This window comes from Choristoneura fumiferana, chromosome 8 (assembly GCF_025370935.1).
Source record: "Choristoneura fumiferana chromosome 8, NRCan_CFum_1, whole genome shotgun sequence".
In the NCBI taxonomy this organism is placed as follows: Eukaryota; Metazoa; Arthropoda; class Insecta; order Lepidoptera; family Tortricidae; genus Choristoneura; species Choristoneura fumiferana.
The window spans coordinates 17,267,106-17,291,862 of NC_133479.1; the positions used below are offsets into that span (position 1 = coordinate 17,267,106).

At 37.3% G+C, this 24,757-nt stretch overlaps 2 protein-coding genes across 3 annotated transcripts in view; one reads left to right on the forward strand and one right to left on the reverse strand.

The window, feature by feature from the left end:
* LOC141430663 (uncharacterized) lies at positions 1-12,203 on the forward strand. Of its 2 annotated transcripts, none has more exons than XM_074091474.1 (7): positions 1-505; positions 1,263-1,507; positions 2,544-2,655; positions 2,800-6,073; positions 6,524-6,792; positions 9,239-9,443; positions 10,000-12,203. In XM_074091474.1, the coding sequence occupies exons 2-7, from the start codon at positions 1,273-1,275 to the stop codon at positions 10,084-10,086; spliced, it is 4,182 nt and encodes a 1,393-aa protein (XP_073947575.1). In that variant the 5' UTR covers positions 1-505; positions 1,263-1,272; the 3' UTR covers positions 10,087-12,203. The 2 variants fall into 2 exon arrangements, with proteins under 2 accessions (XP_073947575.1, XP_073947574.1); XM_074091473.1 differs by lacking the exon at positions 1-505 and adding an exon at positions 535-902.
* Abp1 (Actin binding protein 1) overlaps positions 11,095-24,757 on the reverse strand; it is an 18,024-nt gene continuing 4,361 nt past the window's right edge. The window contains exons 4-9 of the mRNA XM_074091476.1: positions 22,189-22,286; positions 21,949-22,028; positions 21,409-21,570; positions 18,683-19,275; positions 16,071-16,166; positions 11,095-15,444 (exon numbers count right to left, since the gene is read on the reverse strand). Coding sequence (XP_073947577.1) covers positions 15,284-15,444; positions 16,071-16,166; positions 18,683-19,275; positions 21,409-21,570; positions 21,949-22,028; positions 22,189-22,286 — 1,190 coding nt within the window. The 3' untranslated portion in view covers positions 11,095-15,283. The remainder of the gene's footprint in view (positions 15,445-16,070; positions 16,167-18,682; positions 19,276-21,408; positions 21,571-21,948; positions 22,029-22,188; positions 22,287-24,757) is intronic.

Below are 24,757 nucleotides of genomic sequence, written 5' to 3' on the forward strand. Positions count from 1 at the left end.
TTAGTTACATCTTTGTCACATCATCCAACCTGAACAGTATCAATTTATTTTGAAGAAAAATAAGGTGATATAAATTCTAACAACCATAATTATTATCGACCGTTATTGAGCAAACTTTAAAATTTACGATTGCAACACATCACTACGCCGCGCTTGAAACTGACGTGACAGTTATTCAAACCACAGACTAAACGGTTACAATTCCATTGACGCTGTCAAACAAAGTTTGAAAAAGTGGTATTGTGAACGGCAATAAAATGTTTTTACTATTTTACATTGTGAAAATAGCTAACGTTTAGTGATAAATATTTAATGTTTGTGCTGATAATAGTAATTCGTTTTGCTTTTGAAGCCTAGTAGTGTAGTGACTGTTATGATTTGTAGTTGAATAACGACACCGCTGTGCGATGGTTATGTTAAATCGTTTTGTTTGCCAGAAATGCAGTTTTCATTCTTAAATATAATTAGACATATTAAATCTTCTTAATCATCTGCTCTTAACACAGTAAGTGAAGTGATGTTTGTTTCTATATCTTAGTTATAAACGTTTACATTTATGCTTTAGTGTCGCTCATATTCCTTTTAAATCTAAAGAGTTGTGTCAGTGTGATGAACTTTTCTAGTAATCAATGATTAAGACCCCCGCCACATACCTGCCCACCAAATCTGTTCTGTTCTACCTAGAATAGAACAGAAAATGATTGTAATCGGAAGGCTAGAATGCAACACAAAATCTACCACTCACATCACATCTACTGACCTGGGTCAGAAAGAATACCCAGTCATCAAGCAATCTACAGCATCACAAATCAGAATGTTCTGGCTGGCCGCTTGTGTGTGATAATGAATCCAGTTTGTATTCTGTTCTTACAGAACAGGAAAGAATTTGGCAGAATCAGTAGGTCTGTGGCTGGCTTCAATCACACTTACTTAGTGTAATTTATACAACTTAAGGGCTGTTTCACCATCCATTGATTAATTTTAATTGACAGATAAATTTGTTTGTTATTAGACAGAGATGGCATCACATTTATCCGTCAGTTAAAATTAATCAATGGGTGGTGAAACAGCCCCTTAGTGTTAACAACCATACAGTTTGAAACTTGGAGTCCCCAAGCTTAAGTTCTAGTAGAACTGGGGTTGGAGATCATTGGAATAAACATATTACTTACTGCTAAAATCAGTATCAAATATATGTGCTACACTTATTATTTCAACAAATCGAAATCTTGCAGTTATCAAAATATTTTGTTTATTTACAGACAAAAAACAATGTCGCAGTCCAAATCTAAGATACCATCACCATCAAGGTCCCAGGATGGTCCCATTACTCCCCGTCGACATAGAACACGTCGCACCTTAAGTGTGGCCTCTCCAGCAAGATCTGATGCCTCTGGCAGGCTGACTGCTGTTGTGGAGCAATATCTCAAGGATGACAAATTTACTATGTCTCCAATGAGGAGGATGTCGGTGCTGCCTGATGATACAGATATTGAGATGCCAAGACGTAAGTATACACTGTGCTATATTATTATTTTCATCGATAATTGGACAAGTTCGACTGGACATCTACAACCCTCTCAATATTTTTCTGGATTTTTTAACTGGGTTTTACAAATACATTGCTTGATGGTTGAAGTGTACCCAGTCAAAGGTCAAAGTTAATAATCTTGAAAAATTTAACTGATATCTAATGCAGCAAAGCATACATTAATATTAGTATCTGATACACCATATTTTGCATGCTCTGCTGTGACAGATATTAAATAAGTGATATACTTGACACCAATTGACCTAGTTCCAAACTAAGCAAAGCTTAACTAGGGAACAGATAAACATACTTATATAGATACATAATTAGATACATATTAAACATCCAAGACCCGAGAACAAACATTCATATTATTCATACAAATATCTGCCCCAGCCGGGAATCGAATCCAGGACCTCAAGCTTCATAGTCAGGTTCTCTAACCAGTTGGCCATCCGGTTGTCAATAATTAATATAGGTAACTGTACTGTATCTAATCTAATCTAAATCTAATCTAGAAACACCAAGGCTGTGCTGGTGCACTGCCTTATGTAGTGGTCTACAACAGAAAGGGCTGTGTCACAAAATTAAAAACTGAAAGGACTGGCCATCATTCAAATAATATTTATTTGTTTGCTTAAATTTTTTGTACTTATTGTATTGTATTGTATTGTAAAACTCTTTATTGTATATAAAAACACATTATCATCATCATCATCATCAGCAATTCCAGTCATCCAATTTTCGAATTTATTGACAGAATGCATATTTGTTACTAAATTTTGAATTGAATGACTGTCGAAATTGATTTAGGAGAAATATTACCAGCAAACAATGTAAGAATTATTTTTTCTTAACTATTAAAGAATCACTTATACAATCAACGAAAATCTAATAAACACTAACTATTATTTTGAATTAACAGAGTTAGTGTACTTTAAAAACTATGCTATCCATAACCAACTTGATATTATTAATGACAGTGTGTGTATAAATAAGTTATATAATTCAGGTGCAAGTTGGTGGAAAAGGCTGGAAGGTAGCTCTAGGGATGTCCTGGAAGCCCTAGATACCAACCAGATGCAGGGGGATTTGCTTGAGGAATATGAGTTTGAAGTACCTCAGTAAGTTATTCTAAAGTTTTTTAGTAGTATTTATAAATTACAACATTTTGTTTTTGTTGATGACCACTTCAGATGCAGATATTTTCGCCTAATAGCAGTGCTGTGTCATAAAAGAAATTAAAAACATATTTTTAATTATTTCAGAGAAAAACAGACAATTCAAACATTACCAGAAAATAGTGACAATGATTCCGTCGCCAGTATAGTAGTACCCCATCGAAGGCTTTTTAACCAAAATAAGCAACCTCAAGAAAAGTTTGCTGAAATTGCTGGATCAAGAAAATCACTAGGGAGGACTCTCTTAGATGATCAAGATCAAACTATCAAAGAATTACCAAAAAACCTTTTTAGTAAAGGGCAAACTAGGAATCGGCCAGTTTTTCCTGCTGCCCTACTTAATTCTACAAACAAAACAATCAACAAAACTGTAGAACCTGAACCTACTAAACAAAGTCGCAATCTCTTTAGTCAAGCGGGAACAAAACGAAAAAATATGTTTACTGATTTTGTTCTATCAGATAGTGAGGATGATTCTTTAGTTCAGCATAAAGTATTTGCTTTTAAAAAGGATAAAAAAAGAATTAGTTTAGTTTCTCGTAATAGGCGAATGCCTTCCTTGACGCCTAGTGTGACTACAGATATAGACATTGATGACTGGAACCTTTTACCGTCATCTACTATGATCGGCAATGGTTCTGGCGCTATGGAAGAATCTAGAATTATAGCTGATGAAGACATAGAACAAGCTCAGGCTGAGAATCAAGATGTGACACTCACAGAAGCCAATGATTCGTTAGAACCAGAACCAAGCAGACTTAATACTAGTAATAAGAGCAGGAAAAATAAATCGCTTAATAGAACAAGAATCAGCAAAAGCAGGAAGCTAGATGATGATTTTGATAGAACACTCACTAATGCAAATATTGAAGCACAACCAACTGAAAATAAGCAAATTGAAAATAATGCAGAGTTTAAAAAGATATACAAAAGTGGTCATCATAACAAGACCGTGGTATCAGAAACTCCTAATAATAACACAATGGAGATAGAAACTTCAAAACAAGAGAGTGGTTGTAAAGGTGAAACCTTACAACAAGATGAAAATAACATTAATATCAATGAACAAACTACTGAGAATGAACCTTCAATTGAAGACAAAATGGCCGAGCTGCATAAAGAAAGTGAAGACAAAAGTGAACAAGAAATAGAACCCAGTATAGAGCAAGAAAGTGAGAAAGAAATTAGTCATGATAATCAGGACAAGGATATAGAAAAACCAGAAAGTAGTGGAGAGATTAGCAATAATCAAGAGGAGGATACGAATGAACCAGAAAGTAGTAAAGAGATTACCAATGAAAATCAAGATAACACAAAAGAGGAGGAGAGTAGTAAAGAAATTAATAATGATAATGAAGATGAAGAAATTGACCAAGATGGCACAAAGGAAGGGGAACGTAGTAAAGAGATCAGTAATGATAATCAAGATGAAGAGATGGAGCCGATGGTATGGAGTGATAATGATGCTGAAAAAGCTAGCGTAAGCAATGAAAATGATGCACCTGGTGAGGAAAAAACTTGTGAAAATGATAACAAGGAAGAGAATGATGAAAACGATAGTAATATAGATAAAATATCAAACCGTGCAACGCCGGTCAAGGAAATACCAAACAAAAGCCAGAAAACAGTAGAATCATCAGCAGAAGAAGATGAGGGCGAAGAACAAGAACAAATGGAGGAAGAAAATGATGTCGTAGACGAAACGCCTAACACATCTTACGATACAACCGGCCGTAATAGAAAAAAGCGCGAAACGGAAGTCAACTCCCCAGAAACCGTACTTAAGAATACAAGTAAAGACGATATGTCATTTAAACCAATAGGCCGGAGCACTAGTTTCAGAAAAAGTAAAAGTGCTATTGAAGACATCAATATTAGACCTACATTGATTCCTATTCAAGAGAGTACTATTGGCAGCGAGGGGTCGAGAAATTCAAGCACAGAGGGTTCTGGATGGGACTCTCATCGCACTACACGTCAAACCTTACGACAGACTTTCGGCAAAGATTTTACACCGCGTAAATCTTTGCGAGCTTTAGTTATGGAACAATCAGCTAAACGCAAAATGGGAGACATAAATACCTCAAAAGCTAGCAAAACCAAGAATAAGACAGTAGAAGATGTCGCCGATCATAACATACGCGATCGACGTGTGTCAACTCGTAATTTATCCAGCGATCAGTTGCCCGGTCCAAAGTCCCCAGTCCCTGACATCTCAACCCATCATGAGTCAGATCCACTAATTTCTAAACCACAAGTATCTTACCATAAGTCGCTTCACGATATTAATGAGCCTCACATTTCTCGCCAAACATTATCTAATGAAAAATCAGTTAATAGTAATCAAGCTACAATTGATTCAGGTCCAGAAATATCTATTGACGCGTCTTACGGTCAAGGAATGTCTAGAGAAGCATATGAACATGAAAACGAACAAACAATGGATAAAACAAAACACATTGAAAAATCTCGTCACAACATCACTGCCATAAAAGATACTGTACCAATAGAAACCGACCAAGATATGCAAGAAGAATTAGACTATGACCCATCCATTCAGGATTCAATGCATGATGCCTCTGTGGCTGAATTGTCGGAGCATAAGAAATCTGAAGCACTTTCAGAAAAAGAAGATTCTGATCAAGATGAACATTCTATTAAAGAATTATCAGACCACGATAAAGAAGAGTCAAGCCACGATGAAGATGAGACAGAAGAAAAGGAGGATTCCGAGCAAGAAGTAGAAGCAGAAGAAGAAGATGAAGAATCTCAACAGGATATAGAACCAGAATCTGAAGAGGAATTGGAACACGAAGAATCCCAACAAATCGAAGTCGAATCTGAGCAAGACGAAGAGCTTGAAATGTCTCAACAAGAACTTCAATCTGAAGACGAAGAACGACAAGAAACTGAACATGAAGTAGAACTCGACTCTGAAAGGGAATCGGAAAATGACCAGTCTAAACGAAATGAGTCCCAAGAATCAGTCAATGGAATTTCGCATCAGGAATCAGACCAGGAAAGTGATCGTAATATTTCCGATGTACCCGAAATCGAACTGGATTCTGACAACGAACAAAATGATCAATCATCCGAAAAGCTCACTGAACGCGTTGTATTTGACAATGAAATGTCCGACCAAGAAATCGATTACGAATTATCCGATAGGATTTCCAGACAAATCACAGAAGATGATGTTACTGAGCATGTTTCCGACATGGAAACTGATGGGGAAATGTCCGCGTCTAGATTTTCGGAACCAGCTAAAGAACTCGACGAGTCTGTAGGCACCAAAAAATCTTTGCTGCTAATGCAAATGCAGAGAATTGCGCAGCAGAATATGGAGATTAAAATGAAAATTGTAAGTATAATATTTTTTTATTTAAATTTTCATTTTTATGCGAGCTTTTGTTTTTGATTACTTGCATTGTCATCCAAATTACATTATGTAGGTAAACCAAATTTCAAATCAATCCAACCGCTGGAAGTGAATCAAAATTAACTGGATTCAAGCAAAATAAAAATACCAACTACAAGAAACAGGCAAGTTAAATAAAAGCTTGCTAAATTACTTGAGAAAAACTGTGTAAGATTTTGGTATTAATGCTTTTGTGCAATCAAAATACACGAATTTCGATCTATGAATAAAACTGTTTTTAAAGTAACCAAACGGTGAAACTACAAGCTTATATTTAACTATTTTTTATTTATTGCGGTATTAAAAATATAAATAGTAATTAATAATAATAGAAAATATAATAAATAGGTGTTATGAAAGCCCTTTATAATGTGCCATCGCAAACTATTTCAGAGAGAACAAGTGAAGAACTCACTGAAGCCGACAAGCAACGCCAACAAATTCATGCCACTGCAATCCAAGTTCCCAGTCAGACGCGTATCTAAGCCGGAACCCAAAAAACTGAAAAACCAGCCTAGGCAAACGACTTTAGCATTTGGAGCCTTGCCTAAAGAGTTTGTAGAAGATTTGAAGTACAAACCGCCTAAGAGATATCAGCCTGCCACAGCTCCTTGGATAACTAAAAGGCTGTACAAGTTTTTGGAAACGAAGTTGGAACCTAAGTAAGTATTTTTAAGTCTTCCAAAATATCAAACATTTAAAGCTCAGTTCAGATAAAAACTCATCAAGATCAAGGTAGAGCGAGATTGTCTACACCGCTTCCACGCCTCTGAAAAGGCGCATCATAATTTTATGGACGACCGGATGGCCAAGTGGTTAGAGAACCTGACTACGCAGCTAGAGGTCCTGGGTTCGATTCCCGGCCTGGACAGACATTTGTATGTATAATACGAATGTTTGTTCTCGGGTCTTGGATGTTTAATATGTATTTACTCGTATCCATATAAGTATGTTTATCCATTGCCATAGCACAAGCACAAGCTACATATAACAAGCCTTGCTTAGTTTGGGACTAGGTCAATTGGTGTCAAGTGTTCCATAATATTTATTTATTTACTAGCTTTTACCCGCGGCTTTGCCCGTGTGGAATTCAGTTATCGCGCGCTGTTCTCTCGGGAACTGTTCATTTTTCCGGGATAAGAAGTAGCCTATGTCACTCTGGCCCATAAACTATCTGTATGCCAAAAAATCACGTCGATCCGTCTCTCCGTTTCGACGTGAAAGACGGACAAATACAAACATAGAAACATACAAACACACACTTTTGCATTTATAATATTAGTATGGATTTTACACTGGAAGCTGGAATATGACGCACCTTGCCATCTGGCGCTTGCGACCGCTCCCTTTGCTCTATTCCAGGGCTGGCGCTGGTTACGTTGCATGAATTTTATGTATCTCAATTACCCTTATTTATATTTCATCATTTAAAAAGATCATTCAATTTGATACCAACCCATTAATAGTAGATTATTGTCGTGGCCTGGAAGTAGGCAATTGCTGGCTGAGTATGAGTATTAAACGGACGAGCTTGCGAGTCCGTTTAACTAATACGAAGCCAGCAATTGCTATAGCCGAGACTAATATAAAGCTTTTCTCAAAAATGGTGAATAATTCTGAAATAGAATAAACTTTTTCTCAAAATATATTGTAAAATTTAATTTTATTCCAATATTTTTCTTATGCTAATGTGCTCGCAATCAGAATCGTTTTACAGTAGCTCCTACCTACAGTACCTCCTGAACAAATCTACCTAATTAGCGCAGTAAATTTCGATCTTACAAAGTAGAATTGTAGGCGCGCTAAAATTTGACACTATTATTAGCCATTGTACTGTTTCACTGGGAAGTGGTGATTGTGACTGCATTACTAAAACTATGGACCTATATTCTCATCGGTACATTTTTCTCATACATGTAGGTATACACAATGGCGTAGCTACCAAGGGGCTAGGCGGGGCAGTGCCCCGGGGCTCTCAAGCTCAGGGGGCCCTCGAAATTCTGCTTTATAGCCGATGATAAAGTTGCTTAGCATTTTTAAAGTATTTGTATATATAATGATTTTACTTCAAAAAACCTTACCAGTTTTGATAGCAGTGGGCCCCATTTTTTTATTTGCCCCAGGGCCCTAGGTTACCTAGCTACGCCACTGGGTATACATTCGGTCGGCCGTCTCTGTATTACAAGTACTCAGGTTAACAATTGTCACCACTATCGCTTTATGTTGCCAAACATACGACAGACTGCTTAAGGCTAACTCAACTACAAAATAACTAAATTAACGTATTATGTGTTTGACTACAATAATACATTGTGTCTTAAGGGCGGTAAATAAGGAATTGCGAACGAGAGTCTATTAGATGCCCGAAGTCGAAGACTGAGGGCTTTAATGAGTCGATGTTCGTAATTCTAGTACCGCCCGTGCGACATACAATGTTTTTCATCACATTTGCGAGTAAAATTGTATATTTGTAAAAGAAAAACGATTATTTTTTCAAAAATTGCTGATACTGCTGACTGCGCTCTTGGCAGTGCCAGCTCAGCATGTGATTGGCGTGCGTGTGCAGCGCGCGCACGGAGCAGCAGCACACCATGCAGTAACAAACTCATTTACCGATCTTGGGCTTCATGACATGAAAATTTGTACGGGCAATGACTCATTTACCGACCACGGGTTTCATGACACGCACATTAAGGTCGAGGGTTTTATTTTGGGGGTTGCAACCAAGGTAGCCCGCATGTTACGACACTGTTTACGAGCAAGTGTGATGAAAAATAACTAAATTAATATCTACGTGTTTATGACAGCGACTGGCGTCGAAAGAATACCTTTGTATTGTCTTAACACCCTTGGAATCATAACCGTTTTCACCACTTCTTTCTGTCACACGGTGTTAGACGATGGTAGAAAGAGATGGGGAATGCGATCGCGAGCAGCCAGCCGTTAGACAAGACCAGAGGGCCTACTCCGAAATTCAAAGTTCGTATCGTACCGTCCCACTCTTGTATTTAAACAGTGTAAGCGTCACAGGGACGGAATGACACGAACTTCGAATTTCGTAGTAGCCCCGCTGTAATCGTACATGTCTAAAATAAATCGTAATTTCAGGTATGATTACCGAGCGCGGGTGCGAGCCGAGGAGTTAGTCCAGACGATCCACAGCTTCGCTAAGCTAGTGCGGCGCCGCGACCTCGCCCCGCAAAATGCGGTCGATGAGCTGAAGAAGGAGATGGCGCGGCTAAACGTCGTCAAAACACACTTCGAGTTCTACGAATTCTTCCACGATTTCATGCCGCGGGAGGTCAGAGTTAAGGTTTGTGGTACCTTTTTTTAAGGGGCAGATTATTTTTTGAATTAGAAAAAAAGAAAAATAAAACATACTAAGTGCGCGTCGGACTCGCACACTGAATGCTCTTTTCAAATAAGCGAGCGGAGTGCGGTGGTGGTGGTGGAGTACTTCGCAACACATGCCTCGCACACATCCTTCCCATGTTTTCATCATCATCATCATCCCAGCCTATATACGTCCCACTGCTGGGCCCAGTGCGGATTGGGAACTTCACACGCACCATTGAATTGCTTCGCAGGTTTGTGCAGGTTTCCTCACGATGTTTTCCTTCACCGCAAAGCTCGTGGTAAATTTCAAATGTAATTCCGCACATGAATTTCGAAAAACTCAGAGGTGCGAGCCGGGGTTTGAACCCACGACCCTCTGTTTGAGAGGCGATAGGTCAAAAATTACCATGTTTCGTTCCCATGTTTTGTATTACAATAATAGCTAAATTAAGGGTTTCTATTGGTTCATGATAAACACATTCTTCGCAAATCTCAGGTGGAAACCCAGCTTTAACTTCCTCCAATGTTTCCAGGTTAATCCAGACGTTGTGAACAGAATACCGATGCCAAGGAACGGTATCTTCGGAGACATTCTGCAATCACGCACAGACACCGTTTGAGCGTTAGAAGCATCGCTCACACTGTTATTAGATATATGAAATCTTGTTTGTATTTTGTTAAGACTGTTTCATTGCTATTTAGTTATTTAGCTGTCTAATATTATGGCACTTGTGCCACCGCCGACGATGAGCGAGAAGCGAGTAACTAGAAACGAGTGTCGTTCGGCTGTAAGCGAGTGTTCGAGTGCGACGGGCGATTACTCGCTACACTCGCTCGTGCGGTTCGGCCGCCATGCTAACATCGCTGAGCGGAGCGAGTATCGCTGAGCTAGTTTTATAGCTATAATCGCTGCGACGAAACATGTAAGAGCGAGTTCTCGCCGGCAGTGTAAATACCCAGCGATCAACTATTAATATATCTCTTTTACTCACACAGGATCTTATATCTTTTGTTCGTTTCTTGAGCGAAAAAAAGTCGATAGCCAATCGTTTCTTCGCCGGCGGTGAGACAACTGCCTGACTGTTTTTGTTTGAGTGTAGATTTACGGAATCATGCGAAACCCAATGTACGCTTGCTTTATGTGTCTTGAAACTACACTGTGGCGCATGCAACATGATGCCATTTCCTACATTTTTTGTCTCTATTCCTGTCTAGGTATAGTTATATTGGAAACAGCACCTTTTTCCGTTGTTACTAACATACCTACCTACTACATCATCTATATACTAGATTGGCCAAAACATTCAAGCTCCCCACCGACAAACAATATTTTTAGTTTGTTATAAAGGTTTTTTCTCTTGTAGATTAACTGTTTAGGACTATACTTAAATGTTGATTTTGGCTTTGTTTATTTGCGCAAATTATCTAAAATTATATTTTTATAGCTTGCATGAACTTGGAAGTGTTAATTGGTTTTGTCCTTCGGTAATTAAACTATAAAATGAAAACATTTAAATCACGTATCAGTCAGTCAGTCACCGTAGTATTGTAACAGGTACCTTATTTTAAGCCTTTTGTATTTTTATAAGTTTGAATGTACAAGAACGTTTAAATAAAAAAAAACATCAAACTGTAGGACTTGTTTATTCCGAAAATCGTAGGATACAAATGTAAACCTATGTTACATACAATGGAGCACCATACACATAAAATAATATTGCAATACATATTAGGTACATTCGCCATCAGATATTTCAGAGCGGCCAAGGTGGTCAAAAATATCGAAAAATGAACTCAAATACTTTAATTTTTGACCACATTGGCCACTCAGTAATATCTGAGGCGACCGTACAATTATACGGAGAACATACACGCTACCAACTTAATACGAAAAATACATCTCACTTACAACTATTTGTATAGAAGGATTATAAAGGCAAAGCTTAGTCTTCGGGTTTTAACGTAATTGGGGCATATTCAGATTGAATACTAAAATAATACTAAGTGACTAAATGTAAAAAAAGAACAGCTAATTCAAAGATCACGTAACACATCGGAAATAGATGTGTATAAGAACTTTCCGATGTGCAACGACCGCTTCAAATTAACCCTAAAACTAAATAGCTAGTAAAACGTGTATTATGATTCTTAGTTTTAGAGAAAATAATACAAATGTGGCAGTGCTTTCGTGGTTGTATCAGGATATATTAAATGCTGTACAATGTCTAGTTCTATTCATAAATGTTAGAAAAATAATCTCATATTTTCGTGCTATATTGTGACCTATTGTGAGATGAGATAGAAACTCAATCGTAAGCTTAATCGCTCTTGTAACACCAAATTACAGCAATTTATTATCGTGTCCAATAATTGGGCAATAAGAACAAATTAGTTTTGTCTACTGTTCTTAATCTTCGGCGTTACCATCTCTTCGGCATCTCGATTAAGATGTAAAATTAATATCAGTTATCTATCAGATTAAGGTGAAGCTGCTTTTGGCACTATTAATTTACCAGAAGAGTACGAAAGTACAAGGTAATTTCATAACTAATATTGTACGGAGTATGTTGCTATATATCTGGTATTTTGACCGAAGATAAGTTGATTAAGATTTTATTTATCGATTTGTGTAATTGTAATTTTGTAATCTATAATTATGAGAAAGAGAGGTATATATTATATTAAATCAATTCAGATATGCGTACTAGATTTACAAAAATAAATTTCTCTAACTCCATCCATGCGTTATTTGGAATTGTGTACAAACAAATAATGGATATTTGCAGAGTATTTGGCACTACGTTAAGACACGATTCTGAGGCTACTCCGATATACTAAAGGCAAAATTCTATGTTTTTGTGTATTTACAAAGACTGAAAAATTGTGTAGTTTCTTTGTGACAAGATGAGAAAAAATGTCAACCCATAAATAAAATATTCCTGGATGTCTGATAATAATTAAAGATATAAACATAGGGTCTAATAATTAATAAAATATTCTAAATATTAATTCTAAAAACAGTCGAAATAAAGTTAAAATACAACCATTATGGCCGCGTATGCGGTAGATATAATATGCACTGATTTTCCAATACAAGTCTCAAAACACCTCATAGATAGATTAGAAAATTATGCCTGGAAATTGTAAGCAACACTTATTTTCTTCGTATGAATAGTCGTCTAATCATAAAAATATTAGTAAGGAATATGCATGAAGGACAAATTATTTTCTCCGAAATAATTTAATGTGATAGAAAAGTGGAAAATAAATTGAATGACGTAATAAAAACCATCAATATCGGTTCATATCATCAATAGCTGTTTTAAAGTTGTCCTCTTATATGACATGTCGGACCTGTTTTGTCTATACATTATGCCTATCTCATTTATTAAAAGTGTAAACAAACCGATTTCATCAAAATTCTTGTATAAACACTGACTGGATTAAATAAAATAAATAAATAAATATCACGGGACAATTCACACCAATTGACCTAGTCCCAAAGTAAGTTTAGCAAAAGCTTGTGTTATGGGTACTAAGCAACGGATAAATATAATTATATAGATAGATACATAAACAAACACGCACAACAACGCGGATTGAAACAATAACGCATTTATCTATAATTCGTGTCTTTTAACTAGATGTCTAATCACATTTTTCATCAAAATTCACTTGATTTCAATATTTATTTTTCATTTGAAAAATCTTCGTCAAAATCTGACGTTATTTCTTGATTGAAACGTGTATAATCTGTAGTAGCATTGACTAGCGTAGAGATGGTGGAAAATTTCACATTTTAAAAATCGATTAATGCGCGTATGAATAAGTGATTTTTATTTACTTTCCTTAAAATTAAAAAATAGTTAGTGCTTTTATAATAAAATAAACAGTCTTTGGAATGAAATCAAGTATTGTAAATAATAAAATAGACAAAAATACTTTGATCTATTCAAATCAATTGATTTACTGAACAGATTAATCATCATTGAATGTCTGTGTTCGGATAAATGACGTCTTTGTTTACACTTTTCATAAATTGGATTGAAATACAATATAATTCACATTTCATTTAAAAAAAAACATCCACAACTCGTTTTGTCAAACACTAAGTTTGTTAAAAAAGTCAGGACTCAGGAGGTTAAACAAATTAAAAAAAAATGCTTGCATATTCCCTATTGTTACATTCAATATTTTTATGCATAAAATTGTAACTGGTACGTACTAAAATTATCGAAAATAAAAAGGTTATGCCGATTAATACAATATATATTTTATGACTTAGTTTAGCAAAATCGTTAAATAAATATCTTAATAAATTAACAAATTCTATACCACTAACTAACACGTATTTAACCAAAAACATTAAAAATTTCAGTCAACTTATAGCAGTAAGATTGTTATTATTACTTCTGTATTATTCTCAAATACATGATTATAATGATTATTATGGCGATTGTTCGGTTTGATTAAAATTGGGCCCCGTTACCGAACTGAAGTAATTCAGCAACATAACATTTCTTTTCTCAGCCAACAATATGTATCTAAATTTTTAATTTCAAAGTCCATTTACACTGTCTTCGCCATATTTTAGGTATGTTATACTTATAAATCGGCTTGACATCTCAATATAACTAAACTGAGATCACATTTCGAGCAGTCAGAGTCAGTTATACTATCAATGTAAATATCAATGTTATCTTGGAAGAATATGTCATCAATTTCGCGATTTATATGTAAAATAATAATAAACTAAATAAATAACGTCTTTATGTTTGATAGATAATAGAAGCGGATTTTACAAAATTCATTATTGATTGTATTATTTGAACAATTATTTTCTTTGCACATTAAAAAAAAAAGTACGTTAAATTGGGTTAAAAAATAAAAACGGGCATGGAAAATATTACTAAAAACAGTGTATATACTTAAATTTAACTTAATCCAGCCCATAAAATGTCCTACTTGATGGGCACAAGCCTTCTCTCATACTTAATTCATTGAATTAAGGTCAACCCTTAACAAGGAAGAACGGATATTTTAACCACTTTTTCTCATCTTGGACCTCCACTTTAACTTTTAAACATTTCACTTTTTTCTGTGGAAGTAGATCCACTAAGAATATAAATTAGGAAGTAAAATATCCTATCTCCCTTATTAAGGGTTAAATTACGAATTATAATCGAACCACGCCACGTTATTAACTATCCCACCCAGCCCTGACGGCATAGTTCTTTAGAAGGAACTTCTATTTGGAGTTCCTCAATGTTCGAATTTACATTAAATATACACCGGTGTTCGCTGTTTAATGCTGATGACCTTTCGAGCGAACGTTTAAGCAGACACAGTATCTCGACGCATAAACCCGGTAAGGAAAATGCCTTCATTTAGATACAAATAACGCGTCAAATTTTCATTTTCACAAGCGGAATTTCTTTACTGAGTTGCAACATAAATTATGGGTGAGTGTTACCCAGCGCTAGCAAAGCATTTTTACATTATCCGATCCGATATCGGTGTTTCACGCTGTTATAAGTGAAATTTATGAATCCGATACGTTTCGCATTAGTTGCACCGATATCGGATCGGATAGTGTGAAAACTCTGTAAGAGCAGGTGGTCACGCTTGGCAGAGTGCAAAAGATATCACACGAAATATTTTAAAAAAATATGAATGCATAAAAGTACTCGATAAAATAAAATCGGTATTATTCTTAAATACGCAAACGCAATTTCACCGTTGTCTTTCCATACATTCCGTGCAGCGTCCAATAAGCTCGCAGATTGCTTATGTTTAACAACCGTTTGTTACCGGTGTCTAGCGCGGATGGTCCGGGTGGCAAGGCAGCAGTTCGACGTAGTTGGCAGGGAACAGGCCGAAGGAGCCCCGCGGCCCCACGCCCTGCCACCAGCCCGCGTCGATCTGCTCGATGTGAGTTATTATGTCGCCGGGGTCGAACGTTATCTCTGACTCGTCCGCTGTGGAACATAAATTTAAGGTACACCTTTTTTTTTAATTACATAAATAGCTTAATGTGACCCCGGTTCACAGGCGACGAGCGGCTGACGCCTCTTAGCCGTCGGACGATGAACCTGGGGGCTACTACAAAATTCGAAAATCAAAGTTCGTATCGCACCATTCCTCACTCGTATTATATAATACTAGTGTTTACCCGCGGATTTGCACACGTAAATCATTAGATCCAGCAGCTGAATTGAAATTTAGGGAATATTTTAAATTCCCGTGGGAGTGCCCGAAGATTAAATCGTGGTTTTGATTGTTTTTAATGTAACGAAAAACAATCACGTCAAATTTCATGACCAAGCCCAACGGTTGTTATTTCGAGATTTTATCCCTATCCCGTGGGAATATCGAAATAAAAAGTAGCCTATGTTTTATTCCAGATGTGCAGCTATCTACATACCAAATTTCATCCAAATCCGTCCAGCCGTTTCAGTGTGAAGGAGTAACAAACATACTCGCTCACTAAGTTCGAAGTTTGCACTTCGTATATAGCCACTCGAAACGCGAAACGATATTTGCGTTTACCAATAAAGGTTCGCCATCTCTGCGATAAAATATAGTACTTTTAAGCAACACTGACCTGCTTGGTAATCGTACAACGCTCGTGCAGTAAGTCCCGGGTCGTCGTCCAAGTCTTCGTATATCGTGCCCTCATCCATACCCTCTGGCGACACGTCTGTGGACGTATTAATAAATATCGAGCACTAGTCGTTACCCGCGACTACGTCTGCGCGGAATTCGGCTATCGCTATCCCGCAGGAAATATGATAATTCCGGAATAAAAACTATCCCATGTCCTTCTCTGGGACTTAAACTATGTGTATACGAATTCCATCTAAATCGGTTCAGTGGTTTATTTAGACCTGATGAAGTAACAAACAAATAAATGAACTAAAATAATTTCCTTGCTCACCCGCGACCTTATGATAGCTAAGCTTATGCAAAATATGCGTGTTCATGCAGTTCCTCCACCTCCACACTGTAAGAACACACACAAATCACACAAACCCATCCATCACCACCACCACACTACACTGACGCGTTTCGAACTCAACCAGAGCTCATCTTCAGAGTGACACAACCGTACACCATGCTACCAGTTGTTAGACAACCGACAAACAGACTTACAAACTTTCGCAACGCTTCGCCCGCGTGGAATTCGGTTAGCGCGCGCTGTTACCTCGTTAACTGTGCATTTTTCCGGGATAAAAAGTAGCCTAAGTCACTCTCGGGCCCTTAAACTATCCCTATGCCAAAAATCACGTCGATCCGTCGCTCCGTTTCGACGTGAAAGACGGACAAACACTCGCATTTATAATATTAGTATGGATAGTAGGATTATTTAAAGAAAAGCAAGCGAAATTATTATTATTATTAACACGCAACGATCCACTAAGCTCTTACGCTATGCTTACGCATATCCCACAGCAGTCACCTCTATACCGGTGACACGTATACGTGTCACAGACGTAATACATTCCGGTGCCAGTGACACGTCCGTGACTTTATAGTTCTTAATCCTATGCCAGTGACACGTAGCATGTCGTGTCAAAATAATTCGTACCTCCTAAAGGCTGGCATAGCGTAAGGGCTTAGCGGAACGTTACCGGAGCCGAATTCGATCCACTAAGCTCTTACGCTAGGCATAGCGCATATTCCACAGCAGTCACAAATACGTGTCACTGGCATAGGAGTAAGAACTAAAAAGTCACAGACGTTGTGGTGTCACTGGGGCCGAAAGTGTTAATGACCTAGTTTAACTTACATCGACCAACTACATAGAGGTCCGGCGTAAGTACTTTCATGCAGCCGAGCGTTGTATGTTAAGAGCGTTTATACCTGCTGAGCTGGCAACGTTCCATTTTTGTTAGTTTTTGTCGATTAACTTATATATTAAAAAAAGTTCAATCAGACCACATTTTTAATTTTCATTAAATTCTTATGGAATAATCGACGAAAACTAACAAAAATGCAACGTTGCCAGCTCAGCAGGTATAAACGCTCTTGAACTAAGTCATTAAGGAGTCGGCTCCAGTCGCAGTGGAAACCGGGCTTAACAGTATTGATGAATAAGCTATAAACAAGTACTTTGCTCACCCGAGCCCTACTATAGCTACCTCTATGCAACAAAAATGTAAAACACGCCTCAGTAAATCAATAAAAATTCAAGGTAGTTTTATATGACGATTAAAAATTAATATGTTGTGGGTAGTTTTGTTTGAGAAAAAAGTGGATACTTAGGGAAAATAAAAAGATTGGTTTTTGGAGTCTTTTTGTATTTTTTTATTCCAACTACAAGTTTTGTTACTTTTACGGTCATCCCGTAAACCCCATATCGAAAATACAAACTGAAACTTAGATGCACAGTAAAACCAGAAAAGTAGACCAGTGCTGGGAATCTAACCCAGGTCCTCGGCATTCCGTGCCACGTGCTATACCGCTACACCAGCACTGGACAAGGATACAGACACGAAAATACAAAAATACAAAAAGACTCAAAAAACCAATCTTAATTTGATTGCTTAATAACGACATCTCTTGTCTTGAATGGAATGCTGAAAGTTTCTCGATGAGGGCTACAGCATAGATGTCGCTAGTGTCGTAGTGTCCCTGCTTAAGTGACGAGGTGCATAGGAGAAATTCATGTATGTACCCCTATTCATGTATTTTCGATATGGGTACTTAGGGAGTTACAGTGACAAATTAAAACGTTTGTTGTGGTTAGTTAGGCCCAGCACACACGGTCAAACGCAACTGCAACGAACTGCAGCTTCCTGTTACTTTGAGTTTCATTTGAGTTTATGCCATGACTCCTTATGAGAGACCGCACATGACGCAACCATTTTGAAACCGGTTTGAAACTAGAAGTTGCAGTTTCGTTGCAGTTGCGTTTCAACGTGTGTTTTGGGCCTTAGTCTAGTAGCATAGTGTACGGTTATGTTGCTCTGAAAATGAGCTCTGGTTGACTTCGAAACGCGTCAGTGTAGTGTGGTGGGGTGGTGGTAGATGGGTTTGTGTGATTTATTTGTGTTCTTACAGTGGAGGTGGAGGAACTGCTGAACACGCATATCTTGCATAAGCGTAGCTATCATAAGGTCGCGGGTGAGCAATGTAATTGTTTTAGTTCATTGATATGGACCTCCGCAATGTAACGCCTGATTCAACAACGATAAAGTATTAATAAAAACTTACCATCACTGGTATTAGTACCGTTAGGCTCCTTCTTGTAGTTAACATTCTCTATAACAGTGTTCTGTCTACTCAACTCAGCCTTCCCATTCTCCTCGGCAATATTGTTCTTGCTATACGGCGATCGCTTGATCGTGCTAAACTTGTTGTCACTATCGTCGTCGTCATTCTCATTCGAACTAGAATAAGAAGCATCAAACATGTCATTCTCTAGAATGTTCTGTTTGATCATCGGCTCGCTCTGCTTGAGAGAGTCAACCGCTATGTCTCGGTAGACCTCGTTTTCTTTAATTTCTGAGTAGTTAATGGCACTGAAGGATGTAGGATCGTTTTCTGTACTAGGACTTAAATCCACTGTGGGATCTATGATCGGTTCGTATTGGATCTGCGATGGGCTTTCTAAGCTCATTTTGATTTTGTCTATGTTCTTCAACGGGCTTGTTTTTGGTTCCTGGGGTTCTTCGGGGAGGGTAATCTTTTTGGGGGATCGGTTGGAGGGGGAGAGAGGGGGGAGCGAGGTCGGCTGTTGCGTGAACGTGTTGATCCGCTGCGCTATCACTGAACTGCGGACTGGCTTCTCTGGTATTGAGTTTGATCTGCGGCAAAATATAAAAAAAATGTTGAAAAAATTGTGTTCATTGTTGATAAAAGACCAGCCAGGGGTTCCCAATCTTTTTAATGCTGCTGTGACTCCCTTTACAGGTTGCAATTGTTTTGCAACACCATCATAAAAAAATATTTGTTAAAAAAAATAGTAGATTGTACAACAGCATAAAAGGAGCCATTTTACCCGAGGCGTTCATACAGCCACCCGAGCCGGTACGGCGAGGGTGGATAGACACGTCGAGGGGAAAATGGGTTTAATGCTCGACTTTTACACTCTGCTTTTCACTTCGATAGCGAGAAAATGAAATAGCAACAGTGGAAACAATTAGTCACTTACTAATAAGTACCTTTTATTTTTCATGCATTGCTTGCTACATAATTATAAAATTATTGATTTGATTGATTTTTATTTTTACATAGAATAAAAATTCATAAAAAATATATACACTTTTTTGTTTGTGGCTTTTGACACCTGATTAGCTGGGTCATACATGAAGATTTTACTTTATGCACTAGAGCATAAAAAGTAATTTTATGTCGCCTAGATCCAGCATAAACACTAACTTTACGAGCATGAGCGAGCAGTGAAAAAACATTTTTAACACAAGCTTTTTTTCCTTTTTTTTTTTTAGTTGACTTCTTGTTACTTTGTTTAACAGTGGACGTCTCCGGATAAGATTGGAGATGATGATGGAGTCGGCCAGTGTTGCCAGACATCCCGATTTTGAAATCAAAAATTAAATGTCCCGCGCGAGACAGGCTCATTCCTGCTTTACAGGTATCAATCATTCACACAGTTATTGTATAAATAAAGTAACGTATTTTCATTGAAAATATTTTTCTATGCCTATTTCGCTATCTATTGTCATTGTCATGTAAATATAATTTAAAGTGAAATAAAAATATCAGTATTTAAAAACTACAGATTACTCTTATATACGTTTTTTTTATTTTTTTAATTTTTTTTTTATTTATTAAGGCAACAACAGTCACATATTTAAACATTGCATTTAAGACATGATAAGGTATAGACCTGGAGTGCCATAACAGTAATAAAGCATACATCGGTAAACAGGAATGGTAGATGCGATAAAATGGCAATTGCAATTGAAGTAAAACAGGTACGATAATAATCCTTATATACTGAAAAACAAAAACAGTTAACCATTCTTATGGAGTTAAACAAGAAAATTGGAAAATTGGAACTACGTGCGATTACTTAACATTTAGATGGCAATAACACGGTTCTTGAAGTTATACAGTTTCTTTGGGCAAGAATATCAATGTGAGACAAATCTTTGTTATAATAACTGAGACAACGGTTGAAGTAAGAGTTAGTACAATATTTAGTGCGGGAGAACGGAATTGAGAACAATTTTTCATGTCGTGCATTGCATCGAGGAACTTTGAATGAAATATTACCAAGCAGTGAGGGGAGTCCACATAACTATGAATTATTTTAAAGAGGAACATCAAATCGAATTGAGTGCGCCGCTTTTCTAAGGACAACAAATTATGGTGAGCTAAAGCATTGAGGTACGAATTGTAACCCCTGCCCATTCTGTAGTCCAGAGCATTTAGGAATTTTCTTTGAACTCGTTCAATTCTACTAATGTGACATTTAAAGAAAGGACTCCAGATTATACATCCAAAGTCCAAAATTGACCGAACTAGGCTAAAGTATAAAATTTTATAGGTAATCTCTTGCCGAAAAGGCCTACAGACCCGTAGGATAAACCAAGCTGTCTGTAGGCCCTTTGGACAATACCATCAATGTGGACATTAAAAGTAAGTTTGCTATCTATAACCACTCCCAGATCCCGAACTTTCTCAACCCTATTTAATTTTGCACCGTTTAATGTATAATCATGAATTATATGATTAATTTTACGGGAGTAAGTGATAACGAAACATTATCAGGGTTTAGAAATAGCTGATTAGCGTTGCAAAAATCAAAAAGCGAATTATATCGGCTTGTAACTTAAGGCAATCGTCAGAATTAGTAATAATTTTATAAATTTTCTACTATGTCCCATTTTCGATGAAAGAATTCCGCTTTTTTCACTCAAATTCAAAATCCACCTTTGCCAAAAAAAAGTCTGGCAACACTGTGTTGGACTTACTTGGGGCTGGCGATCTGTCCCTGCGCCAGATTTTGCTGGAACAGCGCGCGCGCCGCCGCCGTGGAGGCTCCGATCAGCTGGCGCGCCTCCGCCGAGCGTTGGCGGCGCACCGCCTCGCTCGCCGACACGCCGGTAGGGCTGAGGGGCTCCGGGCTAGGCGCCCTGCCGGAAATAAACCAACATAAGTCTATTGCACATCATTATTGTGTTATTGTAAATCAATTATGGCCGTGTAATAACGCTTATTAGTGCGCATTTCCGTTTGTATTTGGCAGTTCCGCTTCGGGTTGTATTGACGTGCACTGTACTTGTTCGTAGAATTAAAAAACATTTTGCTAAAATTATCATTTTGTGACACTTTTGACTCAAAAGTCGTCGTGGACGTCGATTACACGTAATTTACCCAATACAATGCTGGTATTAACCTAATCTAACCTTGTATAAAGTGCAAATGTAAGATCATTGATATGAAGGTATAGGTATATTAACTAACGATGTAGCCATATTTTTCAATGAAAATAATATAAATAAAGTACAAACTTTTGCTGTTCCGCCTTTGCTCTCTTTTGCGCCGCGAGCTCGTCTTTCCTTCTGGCATCTTCTTCCGCCTTCTTTTTTTCCTAAAAACGAAAACTAAAAGTCAATAAAACTGATTTACACATAGTACTAACTTATAACGTCACAGCACTTTATCAATGACATACAAAAGGTGAAGGATATTTTTCGTAAGCCAACTTTTTGAGGGGAAAAAGTTATTTAGTTAGTTAATTTGAAACATACCTCTTCTCTCCTTTTCCTTTCGGCTTCGACTCTCTTTTTCTCTTCCTGTTCTTCTTTCAGCCAGAATTGATCGCGTTCTTTTGAGTTAATCTCTTGTACTAAAACAATTAGACATCAATCAATCTGTATTTATCGATAAATACAACCTAGGGCTCTTCAAGGCTAGAGTGAATAGGATGTTACTGAACCAGTGAAATACTCCTTTGGCCTCAGCTGCACTTTTCATCAGTTAAGATAGGGATTTTTGGGGGAGGCATGTGTCCAGATGTAATAATACTGCGTACATATACTGCTGCGCTTCAGATGAATAAATATTCCAGTTTGAACCGCTAACTACGATTATTAGCACACCTGAACCGGCTTTAATAATTTTTGCTGAGACCACGAAAAAAAGGTCTCAAAAACGCTCTGAATTGACTCAGGCGGCCAGGCAGAGATATTTAATTATTTAATGAAATTGCGATAAAGACACCCTTCCCCAGCAGCGGGACACAAATATTACTTTATTACGGTATTACTAGCACGATACATCAATGCACCAGTAAACTGAGGTATGGTAATGTAAATGGACCATGGAACTGTAGAGAGAGGTCGAAGGGGCCCTCATATTCGAGTTTTACAAGAACACGTGAAGAGAAAAAAAACTTGAGTTGCCGTTGCCGCCCGATTATACCATTACATTTACATATGTTAACAAACTGCTAAAAATTCAAACTAGGTCTTCAGGGTTCTCAAGTCAACGCATCACGGCATAACGTACCTATTTGTCCCACACCGAATTAACCTTTTGAGCACCACGGTCGGCAAAACGCGACAGCTGAAAATCGTGCCATAGGCGCCATGTCGGCATTACGTTTTTGTCGTCTGTGGCCGACCGTGGCGTTCAATGGGTCAAACTTTAAGTAAGAGTTATTTCCGAGCGTGGGTACTTAGTTTTCGGTTAAGTAAGAGCAATCGCTCACATTTATGGAGCGTGTGGTACCTACGCGTACTGGGCCTTTCCCATTTTCTTCCAAATATTTCGCATAACTAATTCCAATTTAAGGTGGAAATCTCGATTTAAAGCAAAGACAGACATTTAATATAATTGATTAGGTATTTACTATTCTATTATGAAAGCCAAGCCAATAAACATGACGACACCGCAGTGGTCCCGTGGAAGCAAGGTACTCTTCGGTCTTCCGTTGGCAACGCCTGGTTCAATTATAAAACAGTAACAAAATCAAGGTGACAAACCTCTACGCAAAGTTTTTCTCCTTTTAAGAATTTCTTCCGTATCTTTGGGCGGGATGAACCCCGAACCTTTGTTAGCCAAGATGGGTGCTAAGACCGACATTTCTCACTAATTCAAACACGATACCATTCCCTATGAAGACACGGACCACTGTGCCGCCATCCGACGCACCGAGAATGTTTACAATTCAACAAAAAGGACAATGTTGACAAATATTGTTATTAATAAATATAAACTATACAGCACCGTATCATATTTTCGTTGGTGGACGCATTGTTACAGACAGTTTACGTTATTGTTTGAAGATTTGATTTTCTCAGTGTTATTTTGGTAGTGACGGTATTGAACCGTTTTAAGAAATTCGATATGGCTTCTGTTATATCTTGATGTTGTAAGTTTTCAACAATCAACTATTAAATATCGTCATAACATGTTATTTCAATCAGGCATTGGTAGTCGTGTTATTTAATGTTTTTGTTTAATTTTGCTTGTTCTATCATCGTTATTGCACAGGTGGCCGTGTGGAATAGCAACGGCGGCGATAAATGTGGACGTCAGCATTCGAATGAATTGCAGTAAACTGGAGTTACACTCATCAGTTTACATGTGTTCGTTTTTAGTTATGGTCCATGTGAATAAAAACAAGCATAAGCTGTTTTGTCGAGGAAATTAAATATCATAATATGTATGAATGTCTTTAGAATTTTTATTTATATTGTAAATTTATGATATTTTGAAAATAAAACAATACCAGCTCCTTTATCTTGTGGAAATTTCGAAACATGCCATCATAGTGCACCCCTATGGAAACACTAAATTCAAATGTTATCTGTCTAATGCTGTCAAAGTTTAACGTTGTTTGCGCGTGGTATTTGGACAGCCTTTAATTGTATTTTTATTTCCTTTGCCTGTCTACTAACACAATGAGTCATATGTTACTTGAAATAAAGATTATTATTATTATTCAATTAGGGACAGACAAAAAATTCTTGTCTCTGGGAAAACGCAAGTATTCGGGTACCAGTGTGAGCGAAGTTCAATCGCTTGGGGATTAATTCTTTATCCATACAACCTAATGACTATTAAAACGCTGTTATCTATTATATAGTCAACACTGCTTAATTTCATAATACCTAACAGTAAATAAGTGATAAGATTTATCGTTTGTATCAGCCTCGCAGTAGTTCCTTTAGTTCCTGTCTTTTCATACTCAATTCTCCTTCTCTGTATTGCCAAAGGAACTACTGTGAATAATCCGCCATTTTGGTTATGGAACCCTAAAAAGGATTACTAGTCTTTCCAACAGTCTTAACTCTTTTTTTAAACTCTGAACCT